The 24995-nt window shown below is 34.8% G+C and overlaps 1 protein-coding gene across 16 annotated transcripts in view; it reads left to right on the top strand.

Annotated features, from left to right (window-relative positions):
- TBL1XR1 (TBL1X/Y related 1) overlaps positions 1 to 24995 on the top strand; it is a 162696-nt gene that overhangs the window by 88409 nt on the left and 49292 nt on the right. For 11 of the 16 annotated variants that reach the window (XM_076003746.1, XM_012753041.3, XM_012753034.3 and 8 more), the window contains one exon: positions 4549 to 4623. Coding sequence is in view for 2 of the 16 variants with exons in the window: in XM_012753034.3 (XP_012608488.1) it covers positions 4549 to 4623 (75 nt within the window). In the remaining 14 variants the exon portion in view is untranslated. Of the gene's footprint in view, positions 1 to 4548; positions 4624 to 14932; positions 15020 to 24995 lie in introns of those variants that run through there. The other 5 variants (XM_076003723.1, XM_020286350.2, XM_012753047.3 and 2 more) reach the window with 2 other exon arrangements.

The following is a 24995-nucleotide window of genomic DNA, read 5'->3' on the forward strand; positions in this document are numbered from 1 at the left end:
GAATAATTTTCCCAAATGCTTCACATTAAAAATTAATTTTTTTTTTAAATTTAGTGTCTGTCTTGTGTTATAAAAATTAATTTTTAACTTCTGTTTCTTAAGGATACCAAATATACTTTCATGAACTTGTTACTGACCACTAGGTTCTAGATTAGATTATGTTGCTACCTTATAGTAATAAGTACATTTTTATTGTGTTTATACTTCTTCCTAGGGAAAAGGGCCCATATTGTCTTTTAGCTTTTCAAAGCAGTCTATACATTTAAATAAATTTATTTCCAGGTAGTTTTTTGTTTGTTTGTTTGTGGTTTTTTTTTTTTTTTTTTTTTTTTGAGACAGAGTCTCACTTTGTTGCCCAGGCTAGAGTGAGTGCCATGGCGTCAGCCTGGCTCACAGCAACCTCAATCTCCGGGGCTCAGCGATCCTACTGCCTCAGCCTCCCGAGTAGCTGGGACTACAGGCATGCGCCACCATGCCCGGCTAATTTTTTATATATATATTTTTAGTTGGTCAATTAATTTATTTCTATTTTTGGTAGAGACGGGGTCTCGCTCAGGCTGGTTTCGAACTCCTGACCTTGAGCAATCCGCCCGCCTCGGCCTCCCAAAGTGCTAGGATTACAGGCGTGAGCCACCGCGCCCGGCCTAATTTATTGTTCTTTATTGGCCACCTCCTAGAAGTGGTACTTAAATTCTTGGTATAACCAGGGTCTCCTAAGCCAGGCATCCTCAAACTGCAGCCCACTGAGGACATTTATCCAGCCCGTCGGGTGTTTTTGCTGCTGCCTATCCTGCTTAGTAGCCCACTAGTCCCAGGCCGACAGTGCACATGTGTGGAATGTGTGCCACACTCTCCAATGGTCTGAGGGACAGTGAACTGGCCCCGTTTAAAAAGTTTGAGGACCCCTGTCATAAGCATTTCAAAGTCACAGTTCACTGTTAAATTCTTTCCTTATCAGTGGGATTTATTTATGCTGTAATTCAGTTTCCGCTGTGTTTTATTTTCAGATATGTGTGTATCTATTCCTGTGCATATAGATAATATCACAGTTTATCAACAGTACATCTTAAGAACTATTTATGTGCAAGGCACTATTCTTAGTGGGGGACAGCAAGATGATCACATTTGTCCGTCCAGTCTCTGGAAGTCTGATAGGGGAGAGATGATAAAAGAATAAGGCACTACACAGGTGTGAAATGGGAGATGTGTTAAGGGAGGGTCATATTTCTGTCTTTGGATAGTTGGGTAGATAATCAAGAGAAGAGGCTAATCTGGTCTGAACTTTGAAGGAAGGGGTGGGCTAGGTTTGTGGGCAGAACCATAGTTAGAAGGATGTTTCTGAGGGATGAGCAATGTCATGGCAGCCAAAAAGGAGAACAGAGAGATACAGTGATCTACTGTGGTGAGAGCAAAGAATGTTGAATAAGTGAGAATAGAAAGGCTGCTGTATGGGATACACATGATCTTATATTTTGGACAATTTGAATTATTTTAATACACATAGTTTTAATGTATGTTGTCAAATATTAATTAAATGCACCTTAAATTTTTGTAACTTCCATGTGAAGAGCGTAACGGTATCTCTTAAGATTCATATATACATTTTAATTAGGTGATATGCTTTATAAATGTACAATCACTAGGACATAGGTAAACAAAATTGCCTAGGAAAATGTCTAAGATACAGAAACCAAAATATGGCCCGTGTTTCTAGAAATTCCTCAATTTTACAGATCGAATTGTATGTGCAAATGGCCATATCTGTTGACATATCATTTTTCATGTATTTACTCATCCTTCAAATCCTAGAATCACATATGTGTTAACCATTTAGTTACTTATTAAATCACTATTGTGGTCTTTCCCAATAAAGAGCTATAATCTAATAGGAAAAGCTAAATGAATGAATGAATGAAGACAAAGGTAGAGAAAAGATAATTAGTGAAAACTGAGATTTGATACATCTGTGAGGGTGATTAGAGGAAGAGTCATCACAGAAAAGAAAAAAAGAACCAGGGAGAGGAGGAAAACTAGAATGATCTAATTTAGTTTTCTCCAAAGTAGGGTGTGTGTGAGTTTGTGTTGTATGTGTACATGGGGGTGAAAACAAGTATCTATTGGGGTTTGGTGCCCTGTGAGTCTATTTTTATGTTCATTTTAGATTAAAAAATTAAATTTTTCTAGTATTTGATACATGGGTTCAAATTTGTACCCTCATTTGGTTATAATGGTCAGAGAGTCACATATAACATATATAATGCTATTTGAAGGAAAGAGTGGGGATTCCACAAAGCACCAGTGGCACTTAATGCATTCTTCTCATTTCCTGTAATTTCCATGTATTTCCTGTAATTTTCATGTATTAAGTTTCCTTGTCTTAGTCCATGTTCTGTTGCTGTAATAGAATACCACAGACCGGGTAATTTATAAATAAAAGAAATTTATTTCTTAGGGTCTGGAAGCTGGGAAGTGCAAGGTCAAGAGGCTGCATCTGGTGAGAGCCACCTTACTGTGTCATAACATGGTAGGAGGCATCACATAGTGAGAGAGCAGGAGTGAGCCAGTGCAGGTCTTTTTCTCTTCTTATAAAGCCACCAGTCCCATCATGGAGCTGGTGACCTTATCTAACTTTAATTATCTCCCAAAGGTTCCACCTTCAAGTACCATCAACATATGAATTTGATGATTAAGTTTCTAGCACGTGAAGTTTAGGGACACATTTAAACCGTAGCACTTGTTTACTTGTGTTTGATTATATAGATTTATGAATTTTATTATCTAGTTTTAACCAAACCTCATAAAAATTGTCCAGTGACTTAAAGATTCTTGCATAGGAATAGGAACTGCTTATAGAAATAAGAATAAAAAACAAGAAAATGGCAGAGCTAATAATGTACAAAACTAGAACAAACTCTTCCCTTTCTATGATCTAGTCATTTTAGAAGATGTCCGAAAAAGATTAGAGATTATCAAGAAAGGTGTGTTTAAAATACAGACACAGTACTCTGATGAGCTTTCTATGAGGAAATTGTGCCTTAAGATATTAGTTAATGATGGTGTAAAACCATCATGATTAAGAAGACATTAAGAATCTAGAGTGTTATGAACAAATATTATAGCATTGTAAATAAATTATTTTTCTTTTACTTATGCTTGGTTTTAAAATAAATGTAATTTAGTAGCATATGTTAATTATTTATAAATAAATTGAATGCCTGTATGTCAAAACTTTTCTCTGATAAAGGTGCTCAGTTGATTTTTGGGTAACAAGCAGCCTTGTATGATTTTAGCTGAAAAATTCATGAAAACTTTACATTAAAATAATTGGTGTTCATAACAAATGACTGAGGTAAATAGAACCTAGAGGCATCTAGCTTTTGTTTGGACTGAGTCATGATGGCTAAGAACATTTCACTGGTAGGTGATAGGCAGGACCTACCAACTAGCTCACAAGTGTCTCATGGCAAAAAACCTTAGGGCTCACTCCCATGTCATGTCTTGAATCACCAGAAGTTGGTGGGATATCGTGAGTTGGCATAACCATCTATATAATTTCAATTAGTGTGTGCTGTGCTTAATAAATGTTATTTTAATTTCTAGATCTCTTTATCATTTAACTGCTTGAAAGTTACATAGCAGCACTAAAGTTATTTATGGCTATATGGGGTCAGCAGTAAGGATAAATGAGTATTCCAATAGACTAAAGATAAACAAAGGGGAGCAAACTCCAAGAGATTGAAGTATTGCTGCAATTATTCAGTGTATTTGCTTAGTTATCTTTTTAGTGTTTACTTACTTAATTTACCTCTTTGGGAGCTAAACCTCCTATACATTGTAGTAAACACTCCTTTCTGTGGCATTAACTTGATTTTTCCTTGCCACTTTTATAGAAAGTTGTTCTCCACTCAAGCACATCCTGGAACCTACACTGGTCAGTGTTCCACCTAAGAATGTCCCCTGACTTGACTTGGTGTGTGAAGCATAGTTTTCACATTTACACAACAGGTTCATGAAATGTATTGTGTTGTGATTTCTTGATTGAGAAAATTGGGTAGACACTATAAAATGTAAACCCTAAGGAGATTGAAGTTTAACAAATTTTGATTATATTTGTTTCAAAACCAATGATATGTTTGTCTTTATCATAAAACAGAAAATAGATAGAATGCAAGTTCACAGCATTCTTTGTAGCTCATGATCATGGATTTTGCACATACTATATTGGACTCTAATGCAGTAATATTTGCATGAGTTGAGTTGAATGGTGTTGGAGTGCCCTGTATTCAAATTCATCTCTTTGAATCTCATTATGTTCACTGTGTTAGAACTTTCTTGGAATGTTTTAAAGACCTGGCACATACTAAGCACTCAGAAGTTGCTGCTGCTGTTTATGATAGCAATTGCTTGTGTGTGTGTGTGGGGGGGGTGGGTATTCATTGCTGGAGACCTTAAAGGGTATATTTCAAACATGTAAAACTTGATATGGAAAATCTTTTAAAATGAGCTTGTTTTAAGGCATATTGAATACTTTCCTTTCCTTTTTCTTAGCAGCAGCAACAGCAACTTGTGATTGGCGGTACTGGATATTCAATTGCACATCCCCACGTCAATGCACTGCCAATGGTAAGACACCCTCCAACTCCCAGTGTCAGAATGTTTTAATTGCTGTTTATTATTCTCCTGTTTTTTAGAGTATTTGGGGAATTTTGAAAGTTTCTCATAATTTGATAAAACACATGTGTTCCCAACCAAAGTAAATGTTTTAAAAACTATATGTTATTTAAAGTACTTATAATAATTTTTGAATATTTGGTAAAAAAAACCTACTTTAAAGGTTTTTATTTTCTGTAGTTTTTAAAACTTCTTAGCTGTGGTCATTAGGAGAAGTATTGTTGCATAGTGATGAGTGGTCTTGTGTTTTGTCAAATGAACTATATTTTGTGAATAGAATTTTCTTGTTTTTAAAAAGCTCAACAATGATAGCAATAGCTCTTCTGTTTTTGTTCATTATTTTACTAAAACAGATGGTTTTCGTGTATTGCATTTATCCTAATATTTTTAGTTAATGGCTAAAAGTTCTACCTGTTTTTAGTTAATAAATAATTTGAAGGAGAGCCATTTTTATAGATTTAAAGAGACTTTTTAAAGAAGCCTTTCACTGTGGAATATAAATGTCAGCCATGTGATACAGCAGAAAGACGACTGGACTCTAAAAGCTGGGATTTGCTTTATTTCCCGAATATGCTAGGAATCTTTGATGACTTTTGGCAATTACTCATGAAAAAATTTGGTGATGGAATTGGAATAAATTTCTAAGGTTTATTCTAGCCATAGGCTAAGTGATCTCATCACTGTCAACTAGAATTCAGAATGATTCTCTCTTACAAAGAGTAATTTTTTACCTAAATAGTATTGTTATGTGATTTTTGACATATTAAAATTAATTACTTAATAATATGTTCCATTTAAAAATTTTTTCATAATACATTACTAACATTTTAAATTATTTTTACTAAATCAAATTTTAGTTTTAAATGTTAAATCAGGGAACTGTAGAAACTGATTATGGTTTATAGAATTTGGTGAGAAATGATAGATGTTATCAGTCTGAAATAAAAACTATATTGAAAGTTAATAAGAACCAGAATAAGTGGGTGAGATATTTGTAAAATTATTTCCCAGGAAATGATTCATATTAAAGATGGACTTGTCAGTAGGTTGATAAGAGGAGGATTTTCTTTGTCTAAACTATTTTCTGAATTTTTATTGGGGGAAAAACTGACCTCTTCCTTTCCCTCTTCCCCTTCTTTCTCTGCTTCCTCCCCTTCCTCCTCACCTTTTTCCCCTTCCTCACCTCCTCCCCCTCCTTTCTTTTCTCTCTTTCTGTCTCTTCCTTTCTCAGCAGTTGATACAGTGTGATAAAAATAAGAATCCCTTCCGCGCCCCCCCCCCCAGCCTTACCTGGCACCAAGGATGACATGGTTTTTCATTAATTTATGAAACACCTGGCTGGGTTCTTTAGGTTGCTTGGACAACTCACTAACCATCATTGAATCTACTGTTTCCCTGGGAGCACTGTAGTGTTTCTCATGTGGGAAGCAGCTCCATGGTAAATCACCTTTGGCATTTGGAGTATCTGCTGTTGGCTTTTTGTTTAAAGTTCACATTTAAACCTGTTAGTTTTCTTGATAGTTGGAGTCTTATTGTTTGTGGCACATCTCCCCTGATAATCAGCTGCATGGGCCTGTTGAGTTTCTAAGATGCAAATGCTATGCAACTACCTATCTTTTCTAAGTGCCTGTCCTCAAGTGAATTTTTCAATGTGCCACTCACATACACTATGTTTTGTTTTGTTTTGTAACAGCTCATTAGATCATCCCAAACACTTTGTCAATTTTGTTGAAAATCCCTGAAATCTTTTTATGTTGTAATCACAGAAATTTAAGAGTGTATATGCATATATGTTAGTGTTAGAGGTGAAGGCAGCAAAGATTACAACAAACTTGCTTACAGTCTAGCTGAGGGCACTGAAGCCATTTCTGAATACATATTTGTACAGTGTGCTAGTAAATTTATAAGTATTGGTTCTAAATGATGGTTTCCTCATGAACCTCAGAAATGCCATAGTATTCCGAGTTAAACCTATGCAATGTATTAATACCTCATATTTTCTCCCCTGAAAATGGCTTAAAGGAAGGCTTTGTGGGAATGTATAGTTACCTCTACCAGCCCCTTGCCTACCCTCAACATTTTTCTCTTTTTTCTTTTGTTTAATTTGTTTTTTAATTGATGTATAATAGTCATGTAGATTTTACAGGTGCATGTGATATTTCGATACCTGTATATAGTGTATAATGTCATATCAGGGCAGTTGGGATATCTATCACCTCAAACATTCTTCTCTTGTCCTTCCCTTCCCTCTCTCTCTCCTCTCCTCCCCTCTTTTTTTATTGTTCAGAATCAAAACTCTGTACTCAGGAAACAGTTTTCTATTTCTCTGAGCCCCTGGCAACAACTCTTTTACTTCCTATTTCTGTGAGTTTGACTACTTTAGATACCTCATATAAGTAGCATCATACGGTATTTGTCTTCTTGTGATTGGCTGCTTTCATTTAACATAACGTCCTGAAGGTTCATACATGTTGTAGCCTGTGACATTATTTTCTTGTTTTTAAAGGCCGAATAACAGCCAGGTATGGTTGGTTGGTCACACCTGTAATCCTAGCACTTTGGGAGGCTGAGGTGGGAGGATTGTTTGAGGTTGGGAGTTTGAGACCAGCTTGAGCAAGAGAGAGACCGCATCTCTACAAAAAAAGAAAGAAAAAAGAGAGAGAGAGGGAGAGAAAAATTAGCCAGGTGTGGTGGCATGCACCTGTATGTAGTTCCAGCTACTTGGGAGGCTGAGGCAGGAGGATTGTTTGAGGTTGCAGTGAGCTTTGATGATGCCACTGCACTCTAGCCTCATTGACAGGGCGAGATCCTGTCTCCAGAAAAAAGGAAAGATGCTGAATAATATTTCAATGTATGCACATACCACATGTTCTTTATTCATTCATCCATTGATGGACGTTTGGGTTGCTTCCACCATTTGGCTATTGTTAATTGTACTACTGTGAACGTGGGTGTGCAAGTGTCTCTTCAAGATCCTGATTGCAGTTCTGTTGGAATCCCAGAGGTGGGATTGCTGGATTATCTGGGAATTCTAGTTTTATTTTTTAAAGGAACTTCTATACTATTTTTTATAGCACCGGAACCATTTTACTTTCCCACCAACAGTGTATCAGTGTTCCAATTTCTCCATATCCTGGACAATATTTTTTTATTCTGTTTGTGTGATAGGGGCCATCCTAATGGGTGTTGTAGTGTTGATAATGACTTCTTAATTTAGTTCTCCATTTAGTTTTAAGTTTTTCTGAACTGCCCATAAATATGTTTTTTACAGAATCACAACAGAATCCATGAATTAAGTTTGGTTGCTATGTACAGGTTATACCTCCACCTATTTGTATTATTTTTCTCTTTTATTTGTTCTAGAAAGTTTTCTACATTTTGTGTTTTATTAATTGCATTCCTGTAGTATAATGTTTATATTTTCCTTGTATTTTCTGAAAATCAGCAGTTAGATCTAAAGACTTAATCGAATTCAGGTTTTTTTCCCTATTTGGGAGATTGGGGTGGTGTAATATTTCATTTTATAGGTGGTGCTAAGTAAAGGTCGAGTATTTCCAATCTGAAACCCAAAATGCTTGAAATCCAAAATGCTGCAAAATCTGAAACTTTTGAGCACTGACATGACACTCAAAGAAAATGGTCATCATAGCATTTTGGATATCAGATTTTCCGATTGGGGATGCTGAACCAGTATATTGCAAATATTTCAAAATCCAAAAAAACCATCTGAAATCCAAGCATTTTAAATAAGGGATACTTGATGAAGAACACAATAATGTTTGTTTGTGATAGTAGGTGACCATTGATTATCTTGGCTGGATCTGTTATTTCCATTAGGGTATACAAAAATGTTAATGTCCTAATTATATCAAGCTTTTAGATATGGCAATGTTTCTATAAAGAGAAACTTCTCATCAGATATTTGGTTACTCTTTGATAGTTTGCACAGGAAAGACATGCTAAATGCTTGATTCATTTTTAATTTTTCAATTTTCAAAGTACTGAGTTGTTTCATAGAATCTTGGAAAGGTAACCAGTGAGGACTTTTTTTAAAGAGTTATTTTGAGCTTATGAATTTAGGTATTTGATATGTTTTATTGCATTGTAATTTTTATTCTTATCGATGTCAGATTGTCTTGGCTAAAAGAGCCTTTTCAAGTTGACTTCTGAGTCTTTTTGACATGACTTCAGTATTCTCTCATAGCTACCTTGCTTTCTGAAATAACAAGATGTTCCTAAGCTTATCTCCTGCATGTAATTCCATGGTCCCCAAATCAGTTATGTCTCTTAAGAAGTCCTGATTCCTTTGGGTGAAAAGTAACATTTGTATATTATGTCATAATATTATATATATATAGTCTTTACTATATAAGCATAATAGTAAATAATTTAAGTGTGTTATTTAAATATAAAAATATAGAATAGCAATGAAATATAAAATAAATGTGTAAATATATAAAATATAATAAAATCACACATATTTTAATGTTTATAAATATAGTTAAAATAATATCACCAGTATGATTACCAGTAATTATTTTGTTTTGTTTTTATTTTTCTGCTTTTTCCCATGTCCACTGGGATTCACAGCTAAAGTATTGTTTATTAAATTTTGTATATATTTTAGAAATTTTTTAAATTAGAGATGGGGTCTTGCTCTGTTGCCCAGACTGGAGTACAGTGGTGCATTCATAGCTGACTCACTGTGGCTTCAGACTCTTGAGTGCAAGTAATCCTCCTGCCTTGGACTACAGGAGTGTGCCACCATACTGGCTGTTTTAAAAAGTTTTTTATAGAAATGATGCGATCTTGTTGTGTTGCTCAGGCTGGTCTCAAACTCCTGAGCTCACGTGATTCCCCGCACCTTGGCCTTCCTAAGTGCTGGCATTACAGGTGTTACCTTTTAAAGTAAATCCCCATGTGTGATCCCCCCCAACTTGATAGATGATTGGGCATATGTCTCTAATTTTATTTTTAGTATTTAGGAGTTAAAATTTTTATTTAATTTTGTTTTATAATTATAGAAAACATTTATGCCACTTCAAAGTGAGGTACATTCTTACTTTCTTCTTCCCCTTATTAGGTAACCAGATTTTTAAAATTCTTTTAAAAATTGTTTTTGGTTTATCTTGCTATTTAAAACCATAAGCAAATGCGTGCATATACTTAATATTCTGGAGATCATCTTATAGCAGCATATTAAGATAGTCCACATTTTTTTATACCTGCCTTATACTCCATTAGCATGGGTACCATAGCTGTATCAATAGTGGTAGTTTTAGGTAAGACCATTAAATGTGCATACAGTTTTGAGTCAGTTTGCCAAATTCCCTTCTGTAAGGCATTCCGCCATGTGACATTCCTTCCAGCAATGTGTGAGGTTGTCTGTTTTCCCACTCACAGTATAGTGAGGAATTCATATTTATTTTATCTATCTGTCTTAATCTGACAGGTGAGAAATAATATCTCAGTGTAGTTCTAATTTGCATCTTTTCATATATTTTAGAAGTATTAGCATGTCTTTTCCTTTGAACTTTTCCAGAGATTCTTATTTTCAAGAAAAGTCTATCAGCCTTGATGGTCAGTCCCTTGAGCCCTTCTGTTTCCTCTTGTTTTGATCTATAATCATCTCACAACAGCTACAAATTAATTTGGTTTAACAACAAAATTTTCATACTAAAAATAGAATCAGACTGAAGAGTTGTCTTAGGTTTGATTCCCATGGAATCAGACCCTTGATTGTAACCATTGTATTTGAAAGGTGAATCTAGAAAGTTCCTGTGGCAGAGTGGGGATGAGAGAAAGGGAAAAGATAAGGAGGCCAATACAGGGTGCTAGAAAGACTGTTATTGTGGGAATTTGGGCTTAAATCATGAGGCGACCTCTTGGGGACAGTATAGAACACACCTCTGAGTTGTTCCACCCAAGGGGCAAGGAAGCTGGGGCAATTTGTCTACGAGATTCCATTCCTTATTAGTGGAGTTACGCTTTGGGCAGGGCAGGGCAGCAGCTGCAAGGTGTCTCCTCCCTTACCTGACCTGTGGCGAGAGAAGGCTCCAGGGCACTTTGGAGTAAGGTGCCACCCAGCTGCTCAGGAAAGTTGAGTGATGAGGGGATGTGGACTGGGCACTTCCAGCCACTGCTGCATCAGTGAACATTCCGTTCTGCTGGCAATTACATTTCTCAGCGTAAATTAGTAAATCACCTCTCTTTGAGTCATAAACTGCTTCGTTGTGTTTTGTTAACAAAATCTCTGAGAACATAATTATCTTAAAAGGATAAAAGTTATGACTTGTCAGACTGAGGATAAAGCCCCTGAAGAGTTGTGACCCTACAAACACGTAGCTAGCCACCAAGAAGTGTGGTGTACCTTGGGGAGCCAGGGATCTCTGTTCCCTTTTACTGTCTACTTCATAAGTGTAACATCTGTAAATTAATTTGTTCTGTTCACAGTAGAAAAGTTCATTGTCATTTTTTATCTTTCACTATCCTGTGATTTTGAAGTGGTTTTATTAAATGTGAAGAGTGAACGACATTGTCACATAGACAGCATTGTGTAAAGTTTTCATCCTCTTTTGTTTGAGAATTTATGCCTCTGGAGAACTGATTTTCAAATCATCAGCAAGAGGGTTACATTGAAAAACTCTTAGTCTTTAGGTTTTTTTCCTTTTAAAACTACTGAAAAAAGATCACATGCAAATTGGAATTATATTTAACTGATCCCTGTGTCTTGTCATTATATGACTTTTACGTGATCTGAGGCTAAATTAACTGAGTTTAAAATGGAACTTGGGCAAGATTGTGGTATCACTTGAAAGGCAAAGAAAGTTTGGATTCTTACATGGATTTAATTCTTATACAAGAATATAAGAATTGAATACCCCTTAAATGAAACATTTGGGACCAGAAGTGTTTCAGATTTCGGATTATTTGCATAATGAGATATCTTGGGGATGAGACCACAGTCTAAGCACAAAATTCATTTAAATTTCATATATACCTTAATATATATATAGTTACAGAATCCCCTTCTCCAGCTTTCTCCTGTTTTTGTTGCATTCATCAGAATTGATATTATTTCTTCAAATTTGAAAATAGTTTGGAGAACTCATCAGTGACATTTTTCTGCCTGTGTACTGAGCTCTGAACTGCTTAAGATACAGAAAAGTAGAGAAATATAAATAAGAAGTGAGAGGACAAAACAAACTCACATAATAATTTGATTATTTTAAAATGACATAGTAAGGACTAAGGTCATTTATAATACATAGATTTGGAGGGGATGGATACATAATTAGAGTATGCCTGGATTCAAGTGTGATTAATGGGAGATGGAATACCTGGGGTTGCTTATTTTGAACAAGTTTTTGAAAATGCTATTAGAGGAAATGATTATATTCTCTTTCTAATCTTTTAATTGACCAGTTATCATGTATGAAATATGGCTTAGGACACATTTTTTTTTTAGTGTGTTGCATTTATTTTTCAAAAAAGTAATGCTGTCACAACCTAGTGTACCCAAAGAAAGGGAAAAAACACAAATTAAAAAAATGAAATATAATGCTCTATGATTTTTATGATAGAATTGTTAGCCAGATTGAAATGATTAGAACTTTTAAAACAAAAAATCTGTATTTTAGGAATATGGTAACAGTATATTAATGAATTGTTGCATTAAAAAATCACTGTTCCGGGATTTTGTGGGATTTTTTAAAAGTAAAGTTTTCAGAGACAAGTATAGTGCTATTAAAATACAGTACTATAACATTCAGTGTTATGTATACCTATTACTATTATAAATACCAATTTATTTTTTATCCTCTGTTCATTTACTCTTATGAAAGTTATTCTGATAGCCTGGATTTTTAGATGTATATATCAGGTTAAATTGTGTGTGAGTAGGGATGAGAGAAAAATAAAATATTAATATTAAAATATGATTTTAATTACAAGGTGTGAAATTTTAATCATTAGTCTGATTATTTTGGTTTCTCTCTGTTGGCAAGTTTTTTCTTTCCCAATCCAGAAACAAGTACTTCCAACAAAACTAAGCACTTACTAAATTTATTTTAAAATATAAGTTACATGAAATTATTTTGTCTTATTAATATAAATACTTGATATTTTCCTGGCAACCAAGAATAGATTTGGACTTTTTTTTTTTTTTTTTTTTGGTCTTTTGTCTTTTTAGTGCTTCAAATGTATTACAGTAATTAAAAAAAAAGTCACCATTTCTAGGATTATAACTTTCTCAAAGCAAATGTGCTACTATGTTTTGCCCAGCTCTAGCCACTTATATTGTTGTAAGAATTCTATATTACTGATCTAAATGAGATATTTTGGTCATTGAGAAAATTGGGCTATGTTCCAACTTTGGAAGTGGTAGAAAGAATTATAAATGTGTGGTTTTGCCCTATAGATAGAAATTTAGTGTGGAACAATCAAGTGGTCTTCATACCCCATACCAACTAGTTATTTAGACATCAAATTCCCCCTTAGTTAGTACCAATGCCCTCCTCGAATATTTTAGTTCAAATGGTAGTTCATTCAGGAGCTTGTTTACATTTTCACAGGACCTTGTTTACATTTTATATTATTTTTGTTTTGTTTACATTGTTACATATTTGTATAATCTTGGCTAAAGGAAATACTGTTAATAGTTGTATCTTATCATTAGTAGTTGTATTTCATCATTAAATATTTTGATATTTTAGTCTCTGAAAAAATGACGGGGAGATATGGTAGATGGAGAAAATTGCTGCAGACAGCTCCCTAAAGTACGATCTGAATATCCATCTGATTTCTGTTATTTGCCATTAAATATACAATGTTATTTAATCTCTTTAGGATTATAACTCATAATACCAAAATTAAAATGGAAAATATATTCAATGTAAATGCAATGTAAATGAAAGTTTTGTTTCTTAGATTTTGATCTCAGGGACACATGGATATCATAATTTAAGACTAGCCAACAACAGATTTCGTTCCCATCAAGGTTACTCTATTTTTATCTTTGTTACTGCTAACCAGAGAGAAATTTTATTAGTGATTCTGAACGTCATGTTAGGTAGATGGTTAATGTATTACCAGGAGAAATGTTCAAATAACTGAGTAATGGGATTGTATGGATGTCAAGTTATTTTATAATCACTTTAAGTAATTTTCATTAAAATAAGCTTTAAAAAAGTTTTTCTCATTGAATGTTTCATTGTATCTTTATATCCATTACAGCTATTCTGAGTAGATTATTGATAGATTATTGATTGCAGAGGTATGTTTGTTGGGTCTCATATCCTTGGAGTTTTAAGTCTGCCAGGTGAGAACCTTAGCAATAAATGAATAGACAATAAATGAATGAATGTAAAGTAGAACTTCAGCTGATCTCTGAACTTAAAACTAGGAGTTAAATTTGTTAGACCCTGGAGGATTAGCTAGAGCCAGGCAATTAATTATATTTAGGAAATTGCAGTAAGAAAACCACCATTCTTTTGAGGTCCCCAAACCTTTCTATTAATATGATTTGTTGTTGGTAGAAGCTTGATTTCTTTCAGTAGATACAAAATGGAAGCACAAAAGCATTCTTTTTTTTTTTTATGTTTCTATGTGTCACTGAAAAAAATAATAATTATTTTCAATTGGCCTTATTGTCGGAGAAGCCGGGTTTTATTTTGAAAGCTAACCAGGAAAAAAAAAATTATGCATAGGTAAAATATACTTATTAACACAGAAGGATATCACAAGTATAATTATTATTTTATTGCATATTAAATAATTGTTTAATCATTTTTGTTGTCATTTTATTCTTTGTTCAGTACTTTAATTGGAGACAGTTATGAGGCACGCTATCACTTAATGTAATTACTAGACCAAAGATGTACTTGGGCAGTTTTTCTGGCCAAAGGTGAATAGGTTTTTTCAGATCATAATCTCGTTAACTCATTGCTAGTTCAGCTTATGTGGTAATGCTACTAAGGCTAGTATATTCTAAAAACTTTCAAGTTATAAACAAATTAATTTTTACAGTTTAGAATTTTGTGTCCCTTTTATAACTTGAAAATCGTTTTTATTCCCATTCCCTCCTGTTTCCAATGTTAACAGTTAAACTTTACTGTTAACAAAAATCATACATTTTACTGCTTCTTCTTAAATTCATCTCTAGAATCACTCAGTGTTAAAGCTAGAGGAACCCTTTCAGATTACCTAATTCAGCCACCCTCATTTTACAGATGAGGAAACTGAGACCTTGGACTAGAACAGAGGTCTCCTGACTCAGGCCCAGACTCTTTCTATTACACCATGCTGCCTGATGTTTGTCTTTATGGAACTCAGCAACTTCATATACAGGGTGAGCTTTTTTTGTAAATGAACACACAAATGGTTTGCTGCTCTCATTAGCTGCTATTCATCATTCTTGTCTAACTCTGATTTTCCTTTTCTACCCATTTTTATTTGAATCCATGATATAACCCAATTACTCATAACACTTTTATTTTGCTGCTACCTCTTCTTGGCCATTTTTAAAAGCTAAAGACTCTTAAGACAATTTCTGATGAATAACTACTGCTGCCTTACCAAGCACTATAGCATTAGTTGATTAAAATGTATTATAATGGATGATTTATAGAATTTTAAACTTAGATTTTAAAAATTAATTACAAGTAAGTAACAAGAATATGGATGAGATCTAAGAGCAGATGTAATACCATATATGAGAGTAGTTGTGAAATACCAAAATACCAAGAAATATCAGCCAACAATCTGATGTGATTGCCATAAAAAATGGCCAGGCCTATGAATGCATGGATTAAAACACATTTATGTTTTATGTTATCATTTTCTATATTGTGTGTTCAAATTGGCTTCAGGTTGGGTCCTGTATCCTTTTGATAAACCCTAGCAGTTTTTGGTAACTTTCTTGCTTTTTGATTTGACAAGATATTACAGGCTTATGTAGTTGTCAAAGGTAACGCAAGGATTTCTTTGTTTTTTTTTCAAGTTCTTGTAATAGGTTCATGATTTACAGGTTTTCATGAGACCAAAGTTGCATTTTCACCACTGTATTAATCCATGTTCTTCAGAGACAGAACATTTTTTCTCTCTGAAAAGACAGAAACACACACACATGGCTGTATTATGGGAAATTCCCAAATAGGTCATCTGCAGGTTGGAAAACCAGGGAAGTGTGGCTCAGTCCACATCTGAAGCCCATGGAACAAGGAAAGCCAGTGGAATAACTCTCAGTCTGAGGCCAAAGACCTCAGAACTTAGGGGGCTACTGGTACAAATTAAGGAGTCCAAGGGCAAGAGAACATGGACTTATCATGTCCAAGGGCAGGAGACGAAGGGTGAAGGATGTCTAAACTCAGGAAGGGGCAGGGAGAAAGAGAGAGAGAGAATTTGCTTTTCCTTTTTTTTTGTTCTAATGGGACCCCCCAATGGATTATATGGTGCCCACCTGTATTGATTGGATGAGGGCAGATCTTTCTTTCTCAATGCACTCATCCAAATGCCAGTCTCTCCAGAAACACCCTCACAGTTAAACCTAGAAATGATGCTTTATTGTCTGTCTACATCTCTCTCTCTTTTTTTTTTTATTTCGGCATATTATGGGGGTACAGATTTTAAGGTTTCAATAAATGCCCATTTCCCCCCTCCCCCCGCAAGTCTGAGTCTCCATCATGACCATCCCCTAGATGGTGCACATCTCACTCATTATGTATGCATATACCCGCCCCCTCCCCTCTCCCACATCCCCAATACCCTATTACTGTAGTACCTATGTGTCCACTTAAGTGCTGCTCAGTTAATACCAGTTTACTGGTGAGTATATGTGGTGCTTGTTTCTCCATTCTTGGGAAACTTCACTTAATAGTATGGGTTCCAGCTCTAACCAGGAAAATATAAGATGTGCTATGTCACCATTGTTTCTTAGAGCTGAATAGTACTCCATGGTATACATATACCACATTTTATTAATCCATTCTTGGATTGATGGGCACTTGGGCTGTTTCCACAGCCTTGCAATTATGAATTGTGCTGCTATAAACATTCGAGTGCAGGTGTCTTTTTTGTAGAGTGTCATTGGATCTTTTGGGTAGATGCCCAGCAATGGGATTGCTGGGTCAAATGGTAGATTCACTTGTATCGCTTTAAGGTATCTCCATATTGCTTTCCACAGAGGTTGAACTAGTTTGCAGTCCCACCAGCAGTGTAGGAGTGTTCCTCTCTCTCCGCATCCACGCCAGCATTTATTGTTTGGAGATTTTTTGATAAAGGCCATTCTCACTGGGGTTAAGTGATATCTCATTGTGGTTTTGATTTGCATTTCCCTGATGATTAGAGATGTTGAGCATTTTTTCATATGTTTGTTGGCCATTCTTCTGTCTTCTTTAGAAAAGTTTCTGTTCAAGTCCTTTGCCCACTTTTTAATGGGGTTATTTGATTTTTTCTTCCTGATTTTCGTGAGTTCTAAGTATATTCTAGTTATCAGTCCCTTATCGGATGCATAGGATGCAAAAATTTTCTCCCATTCTGTAGGTTGTCTGTTTACTTTCATGACTATTTCTTTGGCTGTGCAGAAGCTTTGTAGTTTCATCATGTCCCATTTATTTATTTTTGTTGCTGCTGTGATTGCCTTTGGGAACTTCTTCATGAACTCTTTGCCCAGGCCGATGTCTAGGAGAGTGTCTACATATCTCTTAATCAAGTAAAGTTAACATCTAAAATTAACCATCACAAGCCCCTACCTTCCACTTTTGATTTTTTGAATTTATACGAACATTGTCCATCAATTAATTTTGCTTTTGTAAAAGCAAGAAAATAAATGTTTCAGCTTAATGAGAATTAATACTTCTGTATATTCACTTATTAAAAATCTCTTGTCTTATGTTACTGAAATAGCCATGATAGCAAACTTTGGAATTTTTAGGGTAAACTAAGGCACTAATGCTTAACAGCTATGAATACTGGATAAATTTGTTGACTTGAGCAGAATACCACCGTCACAATCACACAGATACTTTATATTATATGTATAGATACATTAAAGTTTTTTGAAATTTTTTATTTAGTTTTATCAGCCATTTAAAAGCATTCTACTTACCTGCCAGTTAACTAATTGTGATTCAGGTGAACTAAATCAGAGATCTAGAAATATTATATGACTGTGGTTTTCCTGGAAATATGTCTGTGTAGTGAAAGGTTGTAGATATTTTGATCAAGGCAAAATGTAAATTGTGCTTAAATTATATTTTATATTCTGTAGAGCATGAACACTGTATTATGAAGGTTTTAACCCTTTGCACTCGGATGTTGAGTGTGACTCGACACGGTTAGCAAAAATTATAGAGATTAAAATTACTCTTTGAATGTATCAATAATTTGAAATATAAAAAATTCCAAATAAATAAGTTTGTATGAAAAGAAACTCCAGGTTTTTATTCTACTGCTGTGCTTTGTAAAATCTGGGGTATTTAAAAAATTAAATCCCAAGTAGAATAAAGGAATCGAGAAAAAAGCAAGCGAATATAAAGGGTTAAAATATATTAGTTTTGTTTTTTGTTATAAGATGGGTTCTGGTGCTGTTGCACAGGCTGGGGTACAGTGGCATGATTATAGCTCACTGTAGCCTCCAACTCCTGAGCTTAGGCAATTCTCCTGCCTCAACCTCTGAAGTAGCTAGGACTACAGATGTGTACCACCATGCCTGGCAATTTTTTATTTAAATTTTTTGTAGAGACAGGGTCTCACTGTGTTGCCCAGGCTGGTCTCAAACTCCTGGCCTCAAGTGATCCTTCCTGACCTCCCAAAGTGCTAGGATTATAGGTGTGAGCCACCAGGTTTGGCCTAAAAATATATTTGAATAGCTGATGTGTTAAGTGCTTTATAAAGTACAGACTGATTTTGAATGCTTATGTTTGGTAGCATTTGAAGAAATATGCATAATGAAAGGTGACATAATAACAGTGTTAACACTTAATAGATTTTAAATTACTTTTTCATGCATACCTATATACCTGTGAGATATATAGGTTAGATTTTATTCTCTTTTACAAGTGAAGAAACTGGGGCTCTGGGAAGTTAAAATGACTTGATTTAATAATGTCTTAGTGTCAAAAGCCAGTAGCATTTGAAAGTAAATGTCAGTTTTCTGATTTCTGGTCTGATAATCTTTTTATTGTCAAGTTTTGAGAAAAATATTAAAACTGTACTTCAGGGGTATAAGAGGAAAGTACCCAGATAATCTTCAATGTTGGTATTTGGATGGGCATTATAAAGACATGGCATAAGAAGAAGAAGAAGAATAGAATTTTGACAGTTGTAACAAAGAACTAAAAAACAGGAAAGCGGGATTTGTGGGACTTGTTAGAATGATTCCAGTGAACCAGTGTTTACCCACAGGGTAAACATTTAAAGAAGGTGTACATTTAAGAAGGTACATTTAAAGAAGGTGTACTGTACAGATAGATAAGTACTTTGAGACCATAGAACAGGGGTGCTCAAACTTTTTAAACTGGGCCAATTCACTGTCCCTCAGACCATTGTAGAGTGCGCACTGTGGGCCGGGGCTGAGTCGGCTGCTAAGGAGGATAGGCAGCATTGGCTAAAACAACCAGAGGGCCGGATAAATGTGCTAGGCGGCCCGAATGTGGCCCGCAGGCTGTAGTTTGAGGATGCCTACCGTAGATGTAGAGCTTAATTGCATGGCTAAAGGATTTAGAGTGAATGTGGAAGCTAATAGGTGGCTATAAACATACATAGCAAAATCAGAGTTTTATGCCTAGATATCAGAAGAGAATAGGAAGAGACATAGGAGACTCTAAGGCTATTGTAATAATATAGGTGATAGTTATTGTAGAAAGGAAGACATGACAGCAAGAGGCATTGTATAGATTTTAGAAGATTGAATCTAGAGGATTGCAGGTAAAAACTGAGATAAGAAGTTGACTCCAACCTTATACTAAAACCCGATGAATGTTACTATCAGTGATGTTAATAATAGGGATGCAAGAGGAGCAACACATTTGGGAACGTAGGGTGTAAATTGCCTCAAATGATGCTGAGTTATGAGATTCTGAAAGGGCATATAAATAGAGTTGTATGTCAGCGGAAATTGAAATGCTGGAGTGGGAAAGAGTATAGGATGTGTTATAAGAGTAACACTTAATGGGAAAGATAGTATTTTCCCACTTCTTCAGACTGGATGGGATTCTTAAGTAGGAAAGTAAATAGTGTAGATCAGAGGACTAAGCAAAAAGCTGTCCACAGGAGAGAGAATCAGGAAGCCACATGTTGAGGTTTTAGCCTTCTCATTTTCAGTATTCTCACATGCTGGGAATGGCAAGGGGTGAGTGAGAGTCCAGGAATAAGAAGAACTCTTGAATTTGGAGGTAGCTCAGTAATTAGAAACAAAGCTATTTAGAGCTGATATGGTCAAAAGCAGAACTTTACCAACAGAAATTTTTGTTCTATTTTATGTATATACATATTCTTTTACTTAAATGTATAAATGTGATTACACTTTTTCCTTTGTCCACCATCCACATCAGTTTATTGTTTTTAATGATTGTATAATATTCTGTGATGTGAATATGCCACAATCTTATTTTGCTATTTCCCTTTTGGTGAACATTTACTTTATATCCTTTGTGGGGGCACTAAAAATCAGCATTCTTAAAGTAAACATCCTTACAAACTTATTTCTTTAGGTTGTAAGGTATATTTATTAATTGCATTATGTGATATTGTAACTCTTTGAACTTTTTTACAAAAAGAAGAAAGCAATTCTTATGGTCTAGTCTAGTCTAATGTTTTTAACTTTACTAGAGGTTACAAGATGGTTTTCCAAAATGTGCATTTCCATTTCTAGTATATGGAAATAAGCTTTTGCCCATGTTCCTGTTGGAAATGGGCATTAAAGATCTTTTAAATTTTTATCAGTTTTAATGGGGGTAATTTATTCCTTGTTACTTTGATATTTACCTGATAATTAACTAGTGAATCTTCATACACTCAGATATGGCTTTTTTTTTTTTTTTTAATAGTTTTTGAGTTTCCAATCTTGGTTTAAAAGTTTTTTTCCTGCTCTCTAGATCAGATATGTAGCCTCTAGTATTTTGAATGATGTAGATATTAAGTATGTGTATATATGGACACATACATACTTGCACCTATATACGATATACACATTTATTTAAAATAGTTATATATTAAATTCATTCGAAATTTATTTTTATCTATGGTAAAACATGAGCCCAGTTTTACTTCCTTTCAGTTTCTTACTGTGGCAGCACAAGTCCAGCCATCCATTGTTTTCCCACTGATTTTAATCCCCACTTGGGCTATATTAAATATGTCTCTCCTTCACTGCTTTGATACTCTTCTTGGCTATTTTCAGTCATTTATTTTTCCATATAATTCCATATCCAATTATAAAAACTACTGACATTTTAATAGGAAATTGAATTAGCATTATATGTTAGTTTCAAGAAGTTACTATGGTGATGACTTTTCTCTCAAAACATGGTATAACATGGTATAACTAACATGTATTCCAACATGGACACAACAGAAGCCAAATTAAAGATTTAGGTCATGTTAAGATCTGAACAGTACTGTGGCCTAAGGAACCTACTTCTCAACTTTCCCAGGAAAAATTCTTTAACTTTGACAAAAAGATTATCATCAGTATTGCCAAGAGGGAATCAATGTTTATACCAACAGGTCTCAAACATTTTGGTCTTAGAGTCCTGTTAATGATGTTAATTTATTGATGATCCCAAAGAGCTTTTGTTTATTTGTGTTATACCTATGGATATTTACTGCATTACATATTAAAGCTGTGAAATTCTCTATTACTCATGCATATTAACATAACAATAACAAAACCTATCCATAACTAATACAAATCATATATTTTTATAAAAACTAAATATTTCCCAGGACAAAATATTTAATGACAAGAGTGGCATTGTTTGTACCTTTTTGGAAATCTCTGTTTATCTCTAGCTTGGTTGAGTGAATGTGGTGAGGCAGGACTGCTTGAAGGCAGTTCTAGACCAGCTTGAGCAAGAGTGAGACCCTGTCACTGCAAAAAATAGAAAAATTAGTTGGGCATGGTGGTGAGTGCCTGTAGTCAATAGCTACTCCTGAGGCTGAAGCAGGAGGATCACTTGAGCCCAGGAGTTTGATGCTGCAGTGATTTATGATGACACCACTGCACTCTAGCTCCGGGTGATAGAGAGATTCTCTCTCTCCCCACCCTCACTCCCCCTACCAAAAACAAAAACAAAAAAACCTCTCTTGCTTAATCAAGACAGCTGTATCCTCATAACTGCATCTGCATATATACATTAAGATATATTGTTGTAGTTAAAATACATGAAAAAATCTGGCCTTATGAAGGTAATAGTTGGAAATTTTTGAAATCAAAATAAAAATTTGTTTTTCAAATAAATTTGAGTATTCATCTTCCATACTACACTAAACCTGATTTTAAGTTTTGAGCACTTTGAGCAGCCTTAACAATGAAGTATACTTAATATGAAGTGAAAAGAAAGAATCTTTTAAGACAATACTATTTTATTAAAAAATCTATCTTTGCAGTTATGGAGTGATGCACTGTGTTGTTCTTCTGGGGTTTTTTTGTTTTGTTTTGTTTACTTGTTTTTTAAACGGGAAATTTTATATAATAGTACTGCTGACTGTTTTCTCTCATCCTGTAAAGTTGACCTCTGAGACTTTCATGGTGGATTTCTCCTGGTTTTCAATGAAAATTGGAGGCCTACTCCAATTTATATCTATTATCAATCTCTTCACCGTTTTCTTCTGCCCCTTGTCTTCCAGAATTACTGGTAGCTGGGTGTGTTTGTGTATACCTCCATGTGTCAATCTATCTTCTGACTACTACACTTGGTTTAAGTCTTCACTTGATTTGAACAAGCATTTATTGCCCATCCGGATGAATTTTGACCTTTTCTTTTTTTTTCTTTGACCTTTTCTTTATAATTTTTTTAAACCTATACTTGGATGCTTGATCTATGAGAGTATTTCTGATCTCAGAAATACTCTTTTGCATATTCTCTCTCTTGGCCTTCCAAAGAACGTACCAAGTTTAAGCAATCCGTAAATGCTTTGTTTTGATTTACTTAGACACCAGTGGTCTTAGTTTTCTCTAACTAGGGTTTTTGCCCTTTATGAAGAACCAAGGAATAACCATACATTCTTATCTGATAAATTGTTTCATAAATAATATAGGTAGTACTTACTACTATGTTAGCCAGTTATACCCAGTACCCTGTTCTCTTTATTCTTCCTATATTATTCAAGTTTTAAGTGAAGTTTTCCATCTATTCAGGTAATTGACTGTCCTTTTAAAGCTTTAGCATGTGTTCTAGTCTTTAAGATTCTTATATCTGTTCCAAAGCCAGTTAGTTTGTTTTAATTGAGAAGGTTTCATTAGCTTTCTAATGCTAACTTACATTCAGAGTTTCTCATGCTAGTGGAAGGGGAGCAAGCTTCTTGACTTTTATTTTTCTTACTGACTTTCTCTAATTCTTTCCCAGAATGACATTGTTTTGCCTTAAGTGCTATGACTGATTACTGCTCAGTCATTGGAAAGAAAGATGCAGAAGTATGACCTATCTTCTGTTCTTTTAGTGTTTTTTTTTTTTTTTTTTTTTTTTTTTTGAGGCAAAGTCTCCCTTTGTTGCCCAGGCTAGAGTGAGTGCCGTGGCATCAGCCTCGCTCACAGCAACCTCAAACTCCTGGGCTCAAGTAATCCTTCTGCCTCAGCCTCCCGAGTAGCTGGGACTACAGGCATGTGCCACCATGCCCGGCTAATTTATATATATATATATATATATTAGTTGGCCAAATTAATTTCTTTGTATTTATAGTAGAGGCAGGGGTCTTGCTCTTGCTCAGGCTGGTTTCAAACTCCTGACCTTGAGCAGTCCGCCTGCCTTGGCCTCCCAGAGCGCTAGGATTACAGGTGTGAGCCACCGCACCGGGCCTCTTTTAGTGTTTTTATTTCTTGTCCTTCTTTGTTCCCCTGTTGCTGTAACTTGCTATAACTATAACTTATTCATTTATTCAATACATATTCATTAAGTTTTTCCTGGAATACTATGGTTTTATACTTTAAAAGGATCTTAGGTATCATCTGTGTAAACAGTCACTCTTTTATATGTTTAGGAAGGTGAAGTCAACACCTATGGACTATGAGGCAGCTCATGAGGTCTTTTGGGTATAAAAAGACTTATTTCTTCTAGGCTATAGCTAACATTGTTTTGACTTAAAGTTGGCTCATCACATAATGGATGCTAATTTACTGCTGTCGGTGTTGATATTCTAAAATTGCTTAATTGAGGTCTCAAGCTAGTGTTCCCTCATCAGATCAATGGCAGATGTTCTGTTTTTTTTAAATAAGTGTCCTGTGAAAACTATTCTTACCTTGTGGGCTGTACAAAAATAGGTGACAGGTTGGATTAGACACATGCTGACCCCGTGGTTTAGATCATAATTGAAACAAACAATTGACAGAAGTCTCAGTTACTAATGAACCATGGGTTTAGTGTACCATTTTTCTGTGTATTTATAAAAGTTAGTGTTTATAAATATAGTAGATTTTAATAAGCACCATGTGCAGTAGGTACTTAAATATATCTTAATGAGATGGACTTACTTGTTTTCCCTTTCCTCAAAACCTGGAAATATCCTTCTAAGATCTAAGCATTTTTTGATCTAATGTATTTTGTAGGTCTGTAAAACTGCTTTATTAAATGAGCTTCAAGTTTCCTGTATAAAACCCTATAACTTATACTGACATGAATCATTGATGTTTAGAAGTAGAAGAGACCACCTAATTCAATTTTCTCATTTTATAGATGAAGAAGCAAAGGCCTAGAAGATTCACATCACTTATCTAAAATCATACAGGCTACCTGAGATCTTACCTCTCTATCTTGTCTTCTTTAATTTACATCTGAGAGCTCTGGATTCCAACGAAAAGGGGACAGAATGGAAAAGGAATTTAGATGTTTATCACTTCTAAGTTATAATTATACTTTAGTTTCTTAAGATTCACCAATTTTGGAACTTGTTGACCATTAATCTGTTAACAAAACTACAACACCCCACCCCCACCCAGAGGATCTTACAGCGCAAAAAATTGCCTATAACTGAAAGAGATTGCCCTTTATATAAAATGTATACATTGCAAAGTACACTTTTAAGAAACTTGCCTTGAAAGATGCTCATGTGCCAAAATTGGAAGGTAAAGTAAATATCAATGCATGCTGATTTCTCTTCACAAACTATTA

This window comes from Microcebus murinus, chromosome 1, assembly GCF_040939455.1.
Source record: "Microcebus murinus isolate Inina chromosome 1, M.murinus_Inina_mat1.0, whole genome shotgun sequence".
In the NCBI taxonomy this organism is placed as follows: domain Eukaryota; kingdom Metazoa; phylum Chordata; class Mammalia; order Primates; family Cheirogaleidae; genus Microcebus; species Microcebus murinus.